The sequence below is a fragment of the Ceratotherium simum genome, chromosome 24 (genome assembly GCF_057802395.1).
Source record: "Ceratotherium simum simum isolate JZ-2026a chromosome 24, ASM5780239v1, whole genome shotgun sequence".
Taxonomy (NCBI): domain Eukaryota; kingdom Metazoa; phylum Chordata; class Mammalia; order Perissodactyla; family Rhinocerotidae; genus Ceratotherium; species Ceratotherium simum.
In genome coordinates, this window is record NC_141923.1 from 2,000,071 (window position 1) to 2,013,794 (window position 13,724).

Sequence of the window (13,724 nt, forward strand, 5' to 3'; positions counted from 1 at the left end):
GGACTAGGAGGGCAGGGCACCAAAGAAGTGGGGTGTACAGAATGGTTGTATACCGTCGTGGAACAAAGAGCACACATCACATATGACAGTAATGTTTCTTTTACTACTGTCACGAGATACTTAGCTGGCACAGCAGGTCCGTGGTCAGCGGGTCAGTGGTCACAAAGTGAGCACAGCAGGTCGGTAATTAATCCTTAGTTTCTGGGAAGAGTTGCTTATCCTTAGAGAAATGCCAATATGGGGGAGAGTTACATCCCTGTCTTTAGGGGCATCATTTTTGTCTTGGGGACGTAGTAAATGTTGAAAGCAGATGTACCATGCATGCTCAACAGGCCACGTCAGGCCCTTTTGGAAAAACAAGGTCAGGCCGAGTTAGTTTTAACCCAAATGGCTTCCTCATGTACTCCAGTGTGTCCTATTGCTTTTCATTTATTTATCAGGAGGGAGCCGCTTCCAAAACTCACATGGCCACTGGCAGCATTCAGTTCTTGCAGGCTGAGTGACTGAGGGCCTCTGTTTCTTGCTAACTGGGGCTTGAAGCCCCTCCCAGTGTCCTACCACACGGGCCTCTCTGGAGGACAGCTCACAGCTCAGGAGCTTCCTTCATCACAGCAGGCAAGGGACAGACTCCCAGCAAGACGCTGTTACAATCTTATGTCACATAATCACCTTCGTGTATTCCATTGGTTATAAGCAAGGACAGGTCTCTCCCACCCTCAAGGGGAGGGGATCCCCCAAGGGCGGGAGTCCAGGAGGCAGGATCATGGGGCCATTTTAGAGTCTGTCCGTCACACCCCAGAAGCCTCATCAAGCTGGGTCTCCTGTGGGGTCTGCTTTGGAGCAGGCCTGCAAGGTTGTGGCCACCAGTCCTCAAGTATGTGACACTGGCTGACGGCCACCGGGCAGCTGGCTGTGGACTTGATAGCTGTTGTCCCATCATGGCCTGGAGCATGGAGCCCTCCTGAACCATGGCTGACAGGCCTGGGGAGCAGGCTGAGTGCTCGAGACATATGCAGTTGTGGACCAAGAACCAGAGAGCAAACCCACACAAGCGGCCCTGGGGAGCACAGCTGGTCTGGGACGGTGTCTGCTCCTGGGGGTAGCCGTGCAGCGCCTGGGCTGAGGATGGGAGCCGCAGGGAGCTGCCACGGCAGCCGCCAGGGCTTGGCTTGGTCAAGAGCAGCTCCCACACAGAGCAGCTCCCAGAGGCCCCGGATGCCCTGCAGGGCTGCACGGATCCTTGGCACCCTCTTCAGATCCTTGCAAGTCTGGGCAGGGAGGCAGGCTGGGCTTGGGCGATCTTCTCGGACAAGGATGCTGATGTCTAAGGCTCCAACACCACTTCTGCTAGCTCTCTCTGGGGCAGAGAGGACAAGGGGAGGGCAGGGAGGAGGCGCCCCAAGATGCGGGAGAGCAGGACCCTGGTGTCCACTCGCTTAGCTCTCCCAGCATCCAGTGTCCCTTGGACCACTGAGCCAGCCCCAAGCTCCAGCCTTAGGATGGCCTCGGGGGCTTCCTCCAGGGCAGGAGGACTCTGAAGCCTTGGTCAGAAACCAGGAGGCAAGAGAGGCCAGGGCGGGCTGAGACTGGCTTCTGATCCGTGCTCATAGCAGAAGGGCTGGCCCGAGTCGGCAGACCAGGATTCAGACCCTGTCTCTGCAGGGCAGGGGCCCAGGTGGCTCCCAGGACAGGGAGAGCTCCAGTGGGCTGCAGCCAAGTCCCCAGCCCAGCTTGGTGTCACCCTCCTCCCCAGCTCAAACTCAGGTCCTCTCCACTCTACAACACAGTCCTGGCCCCCTACACGCAAGGACTGCAACACATACTGGGCGCCACGAAGCACCTCGCCCCCACAGTCCTGAGTCCCACCCCAGGCACCAGCCCCACCCCCACAGTCCTGGGTCCCACCCCAGGCACCAGCCCCACCCCCACAGTCCTGAGTCCCACCCCAGGCACCAGCCCCACCCCCACAGTCCTGAGTCCCACCCCAGGCACCAGCCCCACCCCACAGTCCTGAGTCCCACCCCAGGCACCAGCCCCACCCCCACAGTCCTGGTGCCCACACAGGCACCAGCCTAACCCCCACAGTCCTGGGTCCCCTTCTGCACTCCAGCCCCCCCCACAGTCCTGGGCCCCCCACAAGCACTAGCCCCACCCCCACAGTCCTGGGTGCCCCTGCAGGCACCAGCCTAACCCACCACAGTCCTGGGTCCCCCTCCTCACTCCAGCCCTACCCCCACAGTCCTGAGTCCCACTCCAGGCACCAGCCCCACCCCACAGTCCTGGGCCCCCAACGCACCAACCCCACCCCCACAGTCCTGGCCCCCACCCCCGCCACGCACTAGCCCCACCCCACAGTCCTGGGCCTCCCCATGCACCAGCCCCACCCCACAGTCTTCGCCCCCAACAGGCACCAGCCTAACCCCCACAGTCCTGGGCCCCCACAGGCACCCACCCCACCCCACAGTCCTGGACCCCCCACACCAGCCCACCCTACAGTCCTGGGCCCCCATGCACCAGCCCCACCCCCACAGTCTTGGCCACACCCCCCACAGGCACCAGCCTAACCCCCCACAGTCCTGGGCCCCCCTACAGGCACCTGCCCCATCCCACAGTCCTGGGCCCCACTCCAGCCCTCATCCCCGCAGTGCTGGGCCCTCTCTCACTCCACCCGTCTCCTGCCCGGTCCCAGTCACCCGGTTCCTGGGCATACCGGATTGGGCACTGGCAACTCAGTGGCTCCTACAGCCCAGCCTCACCAGGTGGCCACAGGCCCCTCGCAGGCTCTGGGGGACTGAACTCCAGCCTGGGGCAGAGGAGAAGAGGGCACAGCCAGGTGCTGGAGCCACACAGAGAGAGGGGAGGTACACACATATTCCAAAGGCCCCACTTGTGGGCCAGGATTGCGGCTCTGCAGGAGTCAGGGAGGGGCGTCCTGGAGGGCTCCCTGGAGGAAGTGGGGGTTTAAGAGGGGCAGGATTGGGAGAGCAGAGGGAGGGCAAACAGTTTGCCACCACCGGCCGTTGGGAGTCCTGACCCTGACCAGGGCTTGGGCGGATGGAGCTGCTTGGAGTCCAGGCTGGGGGACAGACAGGGAGGCCTGGTGGGGAGCAGGGTCCACGAAGAGCTGTGGGGCCCGGAGCCAGGAAGCGCTGGACCTCAGCCCTGCCACGTACAGTTCTGGCCCTGGGCGTGTCCATCCAGGCGTATGGCGTAGGGGGAGTTCCAGTCTCTCTCAAACAGTCGCTGCAGCTGCTCCTGGACGGTGATCACCCCCCACTGGGTGCTCAAGGGCCTCTGGCTGACCACCAGGCCCACGCCCGAGGTGCTGCTGAAGTAATCTTCTGACCAGTTGGAGGTGCCTTGGGGGGGCAGGAAAGAGACACTGGGTGACTGGGCTCCCCTGGGCCCCTCTGCAGCCTGGCCCCGACCTGTGGCCCCAGCCACAGCTTTGGTGCCCCGGGGGCACCGGCCCCTCTGCTGTCATCACACTCCAGCTGCGGCAGCCCCTCAGGTGCGGGAGGGCCGGCCGGCCAGCTCTTCACGTGTGGAACTCCACCCACTTCGCCCTGGGACACGTGTCCTGACTTGGGCCTGCCCACCTGTCCCCGTGGAGCCAGGTGACAGCTGGCTGGTAGCCTGGTCCTCAGAACTCCGCTGGAGACCCTGACCTTCGTCAGCAGCCCCTCTGTCCAGAGGGGTCATGGGGGACTAAGTTTAGTGCCCCCTTCTGCACCCTGGCCTGGCCACTGCCTAGGGACATATCCCCCTTCTGCAGGTGGTGTGGCCTCTGTGTCACATCTACTCACTTGGCACCCCTCAAAGACTCAGGGGTCCTGAGCTGCCCAGGCTGGAGCCCACGGCCAGCAGACCCCCAGCTGCTCACCTATGTAGGCCGCCTTCTCCGTGACCATGAACTTGCTGTGGTTCACCCTGCTGAACGGGATGTTGGAGTGGTTCCTCACGGGCACGATGAAGACTTTCTTTGGGGAACAGAGAGGGAGCGTGTCCGGGAGGGGAGGAGGCCACCTTCCCCGGCCCGGCCCGGCCCGGCCCGGCCCAGGGAGCGGGTCCTCACCACGTCCACTGAGACACCTTGCGGGTTGTTGAGGGCCTGCAGGGACCGCAAGAAAGGGAACATGTGGGGGTCTGTGTTGACCCAACAGCTGACCAGCAGGCGCACTTGCACGCCCCTGTTGAAGGCTGCCGCCCGCAGCGCGGTGTCCAGCGCTGGCCAGTACCTGGAGGAGGGGAGGGTCAGGGTCCTCGGCCAACTGGGCCCTGCCTGCGAGCCCTGGGTGAGCAGGGTCCTGGCAGGAGGGGGACTGCACCGGGAGCTGCCCACCAGCAGAGCAGGCCTACGCGTCCAGGGCCGCCTGGCTCCCACCCAGACCCACCTGGCGGGGTGTCTGAAGCGTGTGGTGGGGAAGTACTCCATCACCGAGGCGTAGATGAACTCGCGGGCTGCCCCTATCACCGCCAGCAGTGCATCCAGGTCCCGGGTGCGGCCGTGGGGGCAGAGGGAGGGCGGGGATGCCTGTGAGGGGAGAGAGGTCCCTGAGGGCACTGCTGCCCCTTCTGAGCCACTGGGTTCCTGGCCCTATGAGCCCACCGTGCACCCACCCTCCGGTGATGGAAATCAGGAGGAGGATGAGAGGTGCTGCTGGAGAGGTGGGGGCAAGGAGAAGGAGGGACTGAACAGGGACCTCGGGCTGGCCCCGAGTCGGGGTGGGGAGAGCGGGGATGCAGCTGGCCCTCCCTGGGCTTCGGGCTGGCCTGACTTCCCGGACAAAGACAGCTCTCTGTGTGGAGAAGGCTTCTGCACCTGCTCAGGGCGGGCCCCCACGTCTAGGGAGGCATCCCTGGCTCTGACGCTAGAGCTCCGCTGTAGACCAGCCACTGGGCAGCTGGGGGCCTGCCCGCTCCTGCCTCCCCGATGGAGGGGCGTCTGCTGTCAGCTTGACCAGCCCGCCCCTCGTCTTCCATCCTTCCCCGCAGAGTAACAAAATCGCTTGATGAACTGGTCCTACCCCACCCTCCCTGGTCCCCAGCTGGAGCCACTTGACCCCACCCAGCAGTGTGCTTGGAGACCCCCCAAGGCCACAGGACACCCTGCCACCCCCCAGGCCGCCTGTCTCTCGTGGATGACAAAGACCGGCACCCTCTCCTGGAGCTGGGCTGCCGACGCCAGCCTGCCCCTCGCCCCGGGATCATGGCCCGGTCCATGGCACGGGCTCCTGGAGCCGGTGCCCCAGGGGGGTTGCAGGCCTGTGCTGTCTGCAGGGCAAGCCCAGGTGGAGTAGGGTTCCCTGTGGATCTGGCCAGCCAGAAGAGCAGCGGGCTGTGCCGGGCCTCCTCCGCCCCTCTTACCGAGAAGTAGGCGGTGGTGGGCACCCCGTCGAAGTGCTCCCGGAGGGGCCGGAAGCGGTTGATGTGGGACGAGAAGTTCCGTGGCCAGGATTTGGGGAGCACGGCCTTCGGCGCCCCCAGCACCCAGTAGGTCTGGAAGGTCTTCTCCAGGTCTCTGGCCAGGCGGCTGCAGTTGTAGATGATGGTGCCGAGCTCCTTCACCTGCAGGGAGGGGGCAGCGCTGCCAGAGGAGGCCCCTATGGGGCTTGGAGGGCCCACTCCGGCCAGGGATGCAGGCAGGGCACAGCCCCCACTGGTGGCCAGTCCCTGTGGGTAGTGTGCTGGGGGAGCTACAGGGAGGTGCCCAGTGGGTCCCCATTTTCCTTGACCATTGTATTCCAACGATCAAGTCAGTACATTTTTATTACAAAAAAAATAGAAAATGCACAAAAGCACAAAGAAGAAAAGTCATTCTTCCCTTCACTGTCAAGGGACCACCACTGCTGCCATTTTCCCACCATCACTCTTTGATGGTTTTTAATGCATTGCTTTTTCCTAAAAGGGATCATGCTCTGCAGTCTGTAGGTTTCCCTGGATAAAGTGAGTCGAACATCATTCCACGTGGTTAAACGATGTTCCACAGCGTGAGTTCATGGCCCTGTAGAGTTACGTAACCTATTGGCCAGCCTCCGACTATCTCCACTCTGGTGATGTTACAGACGTGGCTGCACCACCCAGGGTTCCGTTGGGTGCCTGGCTGCGTGGGAGGTCAGGTGAAGCCCGGGGAATGGACGAGCCGCTCTCTGGGCTCTGGGACTCACCTGTGTCAGTGACCTCCAGTCCATGTTGGCACTGCCCAAGTAGACGTGCCGCCCATCCACGACCCAGAACTTGGAGTGCAGAACGCCCCCGGTGAGCTGCCACATGGGCACGTGTCGCACCTGGGCACCTGGCCGGGGTTCAGGACGACAGGGTGGATAACATCGTGGCGAGCCTAGCTCTCAGCTCTTTGCGGCGGGCTGACTCATTTTTCCTCACGGTCCTACTAAGCTGATGCTATTATCGTCCCCATCTCACAGGTGGGAAAACGGAGCCATGGATGGCCCCAGATCCCCCCGGGCAGCCCAGCTCAGGAGCCTGCATTTGTCAGGATTGTGCCCACTGCCTCTTGCTCCCAGCTGAGTCTCCACCCAGCGGTCAAGGCGGCTGGGCTCAGCAGGGCCCCGAGGCCACGCTATGCTCTGCCTGTGGAAAATGACACTTCTGGCTCCTTGGAACCAGCCCCAGCCCCGGGTGAAGCCAACGTGAAGGAGCTCGCAGCCCTGGGCTCCTGGTCTCCCAGAGTCCAGGGAAAGAAAGCACAGGGCGCCTTTCCCGGCCTCCCCCCCAGGCAGCTCCTCTGTCCTTGTCCCTGTCCCATGGCACCAGCAGGTCAGCCTACACTTGCCCCAGGGCAGCAGGGCCTAGGACGGGCAGGCTTCTACCTCGGGCTGCCAGGACCTGCAGGTCGGTGGAATTCTTGGCCAGTGTCGGGCTGCTGGTGGCCACAGCCAGGGAAATGTTTCTGTCCAGCAGCTGCTGCAGCTTCTGCAGAAGGGCCTCTCCCTGCAGGGCCAGGCCAGCGGTGAGTGATGACCCCCAGGCTGACCCTCTGCCCCCTCCCACTAGGAAGGACCCAGACCTTCCCCAGGAGGCCACCCCTGACTGCCCACAGCTTGGAGTCAGACAGATGTGTGGCCTGACTTGCTGTGTGCCCAGCACTGGGCTGGCCTGCAGCCTCAGAGTCAGGGGAGGGGCTGGGGCGCACCAGCTGGGAAGACGAGTCGTTGACCCCGATGTCAGGCCCTGTGAGGGACCAGTAGTAGGAGGCCACATGGACGCGTTCCTGGGCAGCGTCCAGTAGCTGCAGCCAGGCCTGGGCCAGGGGCTGGGCTGCTGGGCTGCCGGCTGCAGACGGCAGGTCCTGGGGGATGCTTTCCACGAGGACAAGCCTGCGGAGGCAGTAAGGGGGGCCAGAGCGTGAGTGTAGGAGCCGCTAGCCTGCATCACAGCACCTGCTCCATCCTTGCTGCCCACGTGGCCCCGAGAGAGCCCAGGCCACGGGTTCAGGGAGGGGGCAGCAAACCAGAGGGGCAGGGCAGGCTGAGCCCAGCAAGTCCGCTGGGGGTGACACCCAGGAGCGACCAGAGAGGGGCCTGAGAGCAGGCCGACTGGGGGCCCAGGCCCCACCCTAATTCCGGGTGCTGCCCTTGAGGAGCTGTTGCCCCTGCAGGCTGGGCTGCCTGCTGGTGTGGAGGCCCTGGGGGCAGCCAGAGCTGACCCAGAGGGAAGGCGGGGAGCGCCCATCCTGGGGCGTGTGCAGGGCGGGTTCTTCCCTGGGGAGGCTCTCCGTTCCAGGACTCACAGAGCAGGGCACAGAGGCCTGGAGGGAGGCTGCGGCGCAGGTGGGAGCAGCAGCCCCATCCCCGGGGGAGGAAGGGCTATGAAGGTGCCCACCTTGGCCCAGGGAGGACTGGGTTCACCGGCCTTCTCGAAGCCCCCAGGTGGCAGTCTGTGTTTGCTGCAAAGAGCACCCCAAGTCCGCCCCTTCCCCACCCCCACTCCAGCCCATGCCGTCCAAGGCCTCTCCCCATCCCCCCACCAGCTCTCCTGTCTCACTGCCCATCCTCCTGGAAACCAGCATCTTCCAGGAGGAGCTGGCGGACGGCAGTGCTTATCCCACTGGGGAGACCCGATGGTAGGAGACCCACCCGCTGCCCTGTAGACCCCAGGAGCAGACCCCTCACTCACTGGCATGAGTCCTTCTCCCATGGCCGCCGCCGCCGGGCCTCCCAGGGCGGGCGGGAGCCACAGCCCCGGGATCTGGTGGGCCCTTCCTCGGGGTGCACCTGGCCCCAGGTGGGCAGAGAGGACGCTGGCCACAGGAGGTAGGTGAGAGTTGCAGCGCCGAGCCACAGCAGGGCCAGCACTGCCAGCACCTGCAACTAGAGAAGGGTATCCCCTTGGGGTCCCTGGGGGTGTGGGCCTGCTCCACTTCCGGGTGGGCCATGAGGGCCCTCCAGTGCTGGACAGAGACTGTCCCCGGCTCCTAGGGAGGGCCAGTCTGCAGCTGGGGTGGGGCCGGGGCGAGCAAGGGGAGAGGAGGGTGGCGCCGAGCAGGGCCCAAGCCCGCTGTGCTGGGGTCGGGGGCCTGGGGCCCACTGTGGCCACGTGGTAATGGGCTGTGTTCCCAGGTCCCCCCGAGACAGAGGCATGTGGGCAGGTGCTGAGCAGCCCATAGGTCGGGGTCCCCTGGTCCCCCGTGGCCGGTTTTGTCCTGTGGCTCTGGCCCAGGGGCCCTGTGAGGCTGCTGAGCCCTCTCTCATGGGCCCCCCAGTCCTACCGTGCTGGCGTCCCTGTCCTGTGGGCTATGCGATGGCGTGGTGCAAGGCCATGCAGAGGCCACCGATGCTTTCTGCAGAGGTCTCAGCACCTGCACAGGGTGACCTGGTGTCACCCACAGACCCGCCCAGAGTGGCCCCACAGAGCCCATTTGTGGGGTCTACAGACAGCTGCTCAAACCCCGGAGGCCTCCCCACTCCGGCCGAGGTTGTGCCCTCGTGTGAGGCTGGCCACTGGGCTCCACTCTGTTGCCCTCACCCAGGTGGCCCGGGCTGCGGGTGGTGGACCTTGGAGCTGGTACAGCCCCTCACCTTCAACGTGCGTGTGTGTACGTGTGTATGTCCATCTGTGCGTGCGTATGTGTGCATGCGCATGTATGTGCATGCGTGTGCACGCATGCGTGTGCATGTACGTGTGCACATGTGCGCACTTGTTTGCACATGTGTGTGCGTGCATGGGCTTATGTGTGCACGTGTGTGCATGTACTGTGTGTGAATGTGTGTGCACGTGTGGCCCACTCTGTGCCGGGACTCATGTCAGGCTGTGTTTTCCCCTCTCTGTAGGTGTCTGGGTGTCAGAATCTCAGTTCCTCGTTTCAACCACAATAGCAGGGAGTCTGAGCGTTTCTGCTTTCACTCTTGGCCCCCACAACACAGGCCTATAAATAGCACTTCCCTTCCCTGGGCTGGGCCCGTGTCCTGGCCCCACGGCAGCCCCCTCCTGGGAGCCGGGCAGCAGCCCTTGTCCTGGTTGGGAAGGTGCGGCACGGAGAGACCAGAGAGGGCCAGCGTGGGCTGAGTCGGGATCTTGTGTTGCTGTCGGGGTCTCTCCCTCTGCAGCCAGCTGGGGATGGAGGACTTGTCCTGTCCTGTCAGAGCCATCATTCCCACAAAGAGCCAGAAGCCAGGCCTGCTGGGCCCCCACTGGAGTCGGGCCCCTCCCCAAAGTGACCTCAAATGCCACCATGAGTGGGGTGCTTCCAAGTTCACTGTGCCCTCCCTGGGGTGCAGGGAAGGGCCTATGCGCAGCGACTGGGTCACCCTGGTCAGCCAATCTCTGAGACGTCCACGAGGGGCAGGAGCAGCCCTTCCTCCCAGCCTAGGTGGGGAAGGGGGCCTGGAGCCATGCCACGTGCCTTTGTGTGCACCAAGGCCAGGCACCGGGGCCCAGGAAGCCAGGCTGTCAGCACAGGCCCCGAGGGCCTTGGGGGTCAGACCAGGAGCAGCCAGCTTGGTCTAGACCTCTGGGGTCCGTTCCGGGGCTGTCCTCCCAAGGGACCCCCTGCCTGCCTCAGCGTGGGGAGGAGGCAGCCACAGGAGGTGGGCCTGGGGGCTGTGTCTGCCCTGAGCCAGAACCTTACAGGGTGGTGCGGACCCCGGAAACCAGAATGAGAGAGGGGGCCCAGGCAGGGTCCCCGAGGCCCAGTAGCCCTTCCAGCAGGGGAGTCCCCACAGAGGGGAGTCAGGGGCCTCTCCACCCCAGAGCTGAGCTCGGGCCCCGGAGGATGCTCCACAACCTCCACCCCACAGAGGGGAGCTCGGCGCCTCAGGGAGCTGCCCTGTCCACCTGGCAGAGCCGAGCTCAGGGGCCTGGCCCCCTCAAGGAGGAGTCGGGGTCCTGTGTCAGGGCTTCATAGTGAACAGGCTCACGAGACCCCCTTCATCAAGTCTCAGGAGGGGCAACCATTGTGGAGTCCTGGGCTGGAGGCCGGGCGAAGGGGGCACCAGGACTTCTTTGGATGGGCTGCTCCCCGCGCTGCACCACATGGGAAAAGGGTCTCTGTCCCCCAAATGCCCCGGCAGGCAGGCAGGTCGGAGTGCAGCAGCCCTGCCCCTCACGCCCCCATCTGGGACTTGGAGCCCCTCCGAGGCACTTCCCAGGCCACCCATCCCCAGAATGCGTCATCTCCTCCTCTCAGCCATTGGGAACCACACTGGGACCCGGGGAGGTGGCCACCCAGGGTGGCTCTGGGCACCTGCAGACCTATTCACTCGCTGCAGCCCTGGGGACCCCCCTGTGTCTCTGGGGCCAGCTGTTGGGAGAGGATGGGGGCAGCTCCATGCCCCTCCAACCTGGTAGTGGGCAGCTGTGGGACCCTGCAGACATCAGAGGTCTAGGCTGAAGGTGCCAACTTCCTGCCCTGCAGGGCGTGAGTGTAGCTGCCATCCCAGGCTGGGGCAGGGGGCCTGCTGTCAACGCTGGGAGACCCTGAGGCCCTGGTGGTCCTGGCTGCATGAGTTGGGGGAAGAACGGGCTGTCTGCAGGCCCAGCTGGAGGCTTTGCGACCCTCTGGGCCCAGGGTTGTGGCAGCATAGGGCCACGGGGAGGAGGACCGCAGCCTCCTTCCCAGGGGCTCTCCCACCTGGTCGTGGACTCGTGGGCACTTACCTCTGGGGGTCCTGCCTTGGCCTTCATCTTGGCTCCAGACACAGACTGCAGGCCCTCACCTCTCTGGGTGGGTTCCAGCGACAGCCTCCACCCCACCCACCTGCCTCCTCTCTGCAGCCCGCTGCTTCCCCTTCTGGCCACTTCCTCTTAGTCCTGAGTACCTCCCTCCACACCCCCACAGACATCTGGAGCTGGGAGGGGCTGAGAACTTCCACCTCCAGAGAAAATCCCTTCCCCCACCCACCCCTCCACCTCCCAAGGAGGAAGCACTCCACACTCACAGGCCTGTGCATCAGGGTTGATGCCAGCCACAGGGACCCAGGGAACCATGGCATAAGCAAGGTTGTTTATTTCTCTCTCACACTAACCAGGGTGAGGGGCTGATGGGCTAGAGATAGTGTTGGCTCTGTAGCAATTGGGAGCCAGGTCCTTCCAGCTCTCAGCTCCCAATCCCTAGGGTTGACCAGCAGCCTCATGGCCCCATAGTTGCTGCTGGAGCTCAGCCACCACCTCTGTGTTCCTAGTAGAGCACAAGGAGCATCCCAGAGGAGATATCCTGGAAGTCCCACAGGGCACTTTCACTTATGCCTCATGATTTAGAACTTGGTCACATGGTCGCATCTAGCTGCAAGGGAGGCTGAGAAATAGAGGAAGCTAGGACCTCCATCGCGAGAATGTAGGTGGGGCCACTCATCAGTCTGTCTGAAAACGCAGGCCTGGCTCTAGGTTGCCAGTGTCCGGCCCTGGTTCTCAGCAAGGGGCTCTGCCTCCTCCTCTCGGCTCTGACTGGGGCTCCCTGAATGCAGGACCCTGTTGCCTCGCAGACAGGGACCTTTAGAATAGCCCTCACTTAGAGTGAGGTCTGGGTGTCTGCCCCAGCTCCCGCTTGTGAGGTCCTGCGCGGGTCCTGGGCTACAGGGGGACCTGTCCAGGGTGCTGACCGTAAGGTGACCGCCAGAAAAGGAGGCCCCTCACGTGGGTAGCAGTTCCGGAGGGCAGGAGGGAGTCCCAGGGCCGATGTGGGCGGGCCAGGAAGTGAATGGGGAAGACTCCCAGATCCCTCCACTCTCTTCCTGGACCCTCTGCCGCAGCCTAGCCTGGGGGTCAGTCCTCATGTCCAGGCCACAGCGGGGCGGCCTCAGCTCCCTGGCTGGGTCGCTGGATGCCTGAGTGTGGCTGCCCAGTTTTTTTCGGTGACAGGTACGCACGTCTTCACTTTCCAGGATAACGCCAGGTTGTCCTCTCAGAGTTCAGGGTTCCCACTATTCGGCATCCTCCCCATCACGCGTCGGTGTCAGGCTTTTTCAGTGTGTCCGGCGGGTGGGTGTGAGCAGTGTCCGAAATGGCTCGGCGTGCACTTCCCTGGTTGTGAAGGAGGCTGCGGGTCCTCATCTGTCTGCGGTCACGTGGGACCCCTCTTCCAGGAAGTCCCGTTTCTGTCTTTTGCCAATTTTTATATTGAGTTGTTGACTTTTTCTTATGGATTTGGAGAGTTTACTTATATTTTCTGAATTGTCAGTTTTATGTGTGGCAACAGCTTCTCTCTTTGCTGCCTCATTTATCCTTTTCATTTTTAAAAAATCTCAGACATGCAGAGAGCGGAGAGGAGAGCGTGATGAACGACTACAGGCTCCCCGCTCAGATTTCACAGTTGTAAACATTTGTCGTATCTGCTTCCTTGTTGTTTTCACTAAGAAATTCCAAAATGAAGGAGGACATGGATGACACCTCACTTTAAATACTTGAGTATGCATTTCTAAATAAATAAATTTCCTACAAAATCACAACACAATTATCACCCCTGACAGAATCAATAATTCCTTAATTTTATCAAATTCATATTTCATGTTTGTCTTAGTCTGTTTGGGCTGCTATAACAGAATACCATAGAGTGGACGGATTATAAACGACACGTTTATTTATCGAAGTTCTGGGGTGGGAGTCTGAGATCAAGGTGCCGGTGGAATCAATGTCTGGCGGGGCCGGCTTCCCGGTTCACAGACGGCGCAGTCTCACTGTGTCCTCAGAGGGCGGAAGGGGTGAGGGAGCTCTGTGGGGGTCCCTTTCATAAGGGCGCTGATCCCATTCGTGAGGCTCCACCCTCATCACCTAATCACCTCCCAAAGGCCCCACTTCCTAACACCATCACCCTGGGGGTGAGGATTTAAAACATCAATTTTGAGGGACAGAAACATTCAGTCTATAACAATGTTCAAACTTTCCCAGTTGTCACCAAAATGTCTTTTACAGCTGGTTTGTCATTGTATCCAGCCGGGGTCCACACGTTGAGTTTGGTCTTTGTGTCTCTTAAATCATTTTTCCCCCAAAACAACCTTCCCACGCCCCTCCCCATCACGGGGTCTCTGTCCTCTCTCCGCAGTGCCGCCTGGACCCTGGCAGCGAGACGTACGGCTTGTTAGGCAGAGGGAAGGGTGTCATCCAGGGCTGCTGTGTGCAGAGTACACTGGAGTACAAGGAGTCCCACTGGATTCCAGCTTCCCCGCCATCAGTGATGCTACACCTGATGGTTCTAAAACTGTATTTTCTTCCTTGCCCCCAGCCAGCAGCCTGAGCGGCATACTGTGGTGCCTTGCAAATTTCCAGTTCCT

The 13,724-nt window shown here is 62.3% G+C and overlaps 1 protein-coding gene across 4 annotated transcripts; it reads right to left on the reverse strand.

The window, feature by feature from the left end:
* Positions 1 to 2,532: 2,532 nt before the first annotated feature.
* PLD4 (phospholipase D family member 4) lies at positions 2,533 to 11,242 on the reverse strand. Of its 4 annotated transcripts, none has more exons than XM_087447824.1 (11): positions 11,116 to 11,242; positions 8,729 to 8,818; positions 8,137 to 8,324; positions 7,154 to 7,337; positions 6,831 to 6,951; positions 6,168 to 6,295; positions 5,368 to 5,568; positions 4,395 to 4,534; positions 4,076 to 4,238; positions 3,884 to 3,980; positions 2,533 to 3,359 (listed from the first exon to the last, which is right to left on the reverse strand). In XM_087447824.1, exons 1-11 carry the CDS (start codon positions 11,140 to 11,142, stop codon positions 3,157 to 3,159), a joined length of 1,542 nt encoding a protein of 513 aa, XP_087303950.1. In that variant the 5' UTR covers positions 11,143 to 11,242; the 3' UTR covers positions 2,533 to 3,156. The 4 variants fall into 4 exon arrangements, with proteins under 4 accessions (XP_087303950.1, XP_004434445.1, XP_087303951.1 ...); XM_004434388.3 differs by having other exon boundaries at positions 8,137 to 8,330; XM_087447825.1 differs by lacking the exon at positions 8,729 to 8,818 and having other exon boundaries at positions 8,137 to 8,330.
* Positions 11,243 to 13,724: the final 2,482 nt, after the last annotated feature.

Coding starts and splice junctions, on each gene's coding strand:
- PLD4 (XM_004434388.3), bottom strand. CDS start 11,142: ATGAAGGCCAAGGCAGGACCCCCAGAG. Junction 6,952..7,153: donor ACGACTCGTCTTCCCAGCTG/GTGCGCCCCAGC, acceptor CTGGCCCTGCAG/GGAGAGGCCCTTCTGCAGAA. Junction 4,535..5,367: donor CCACCACCGCCTACTTCTCG/GTAAGAGGGGCG, acceptor CTCCCCTCACAG/GCATCCCCGCCCTCCCTCTG.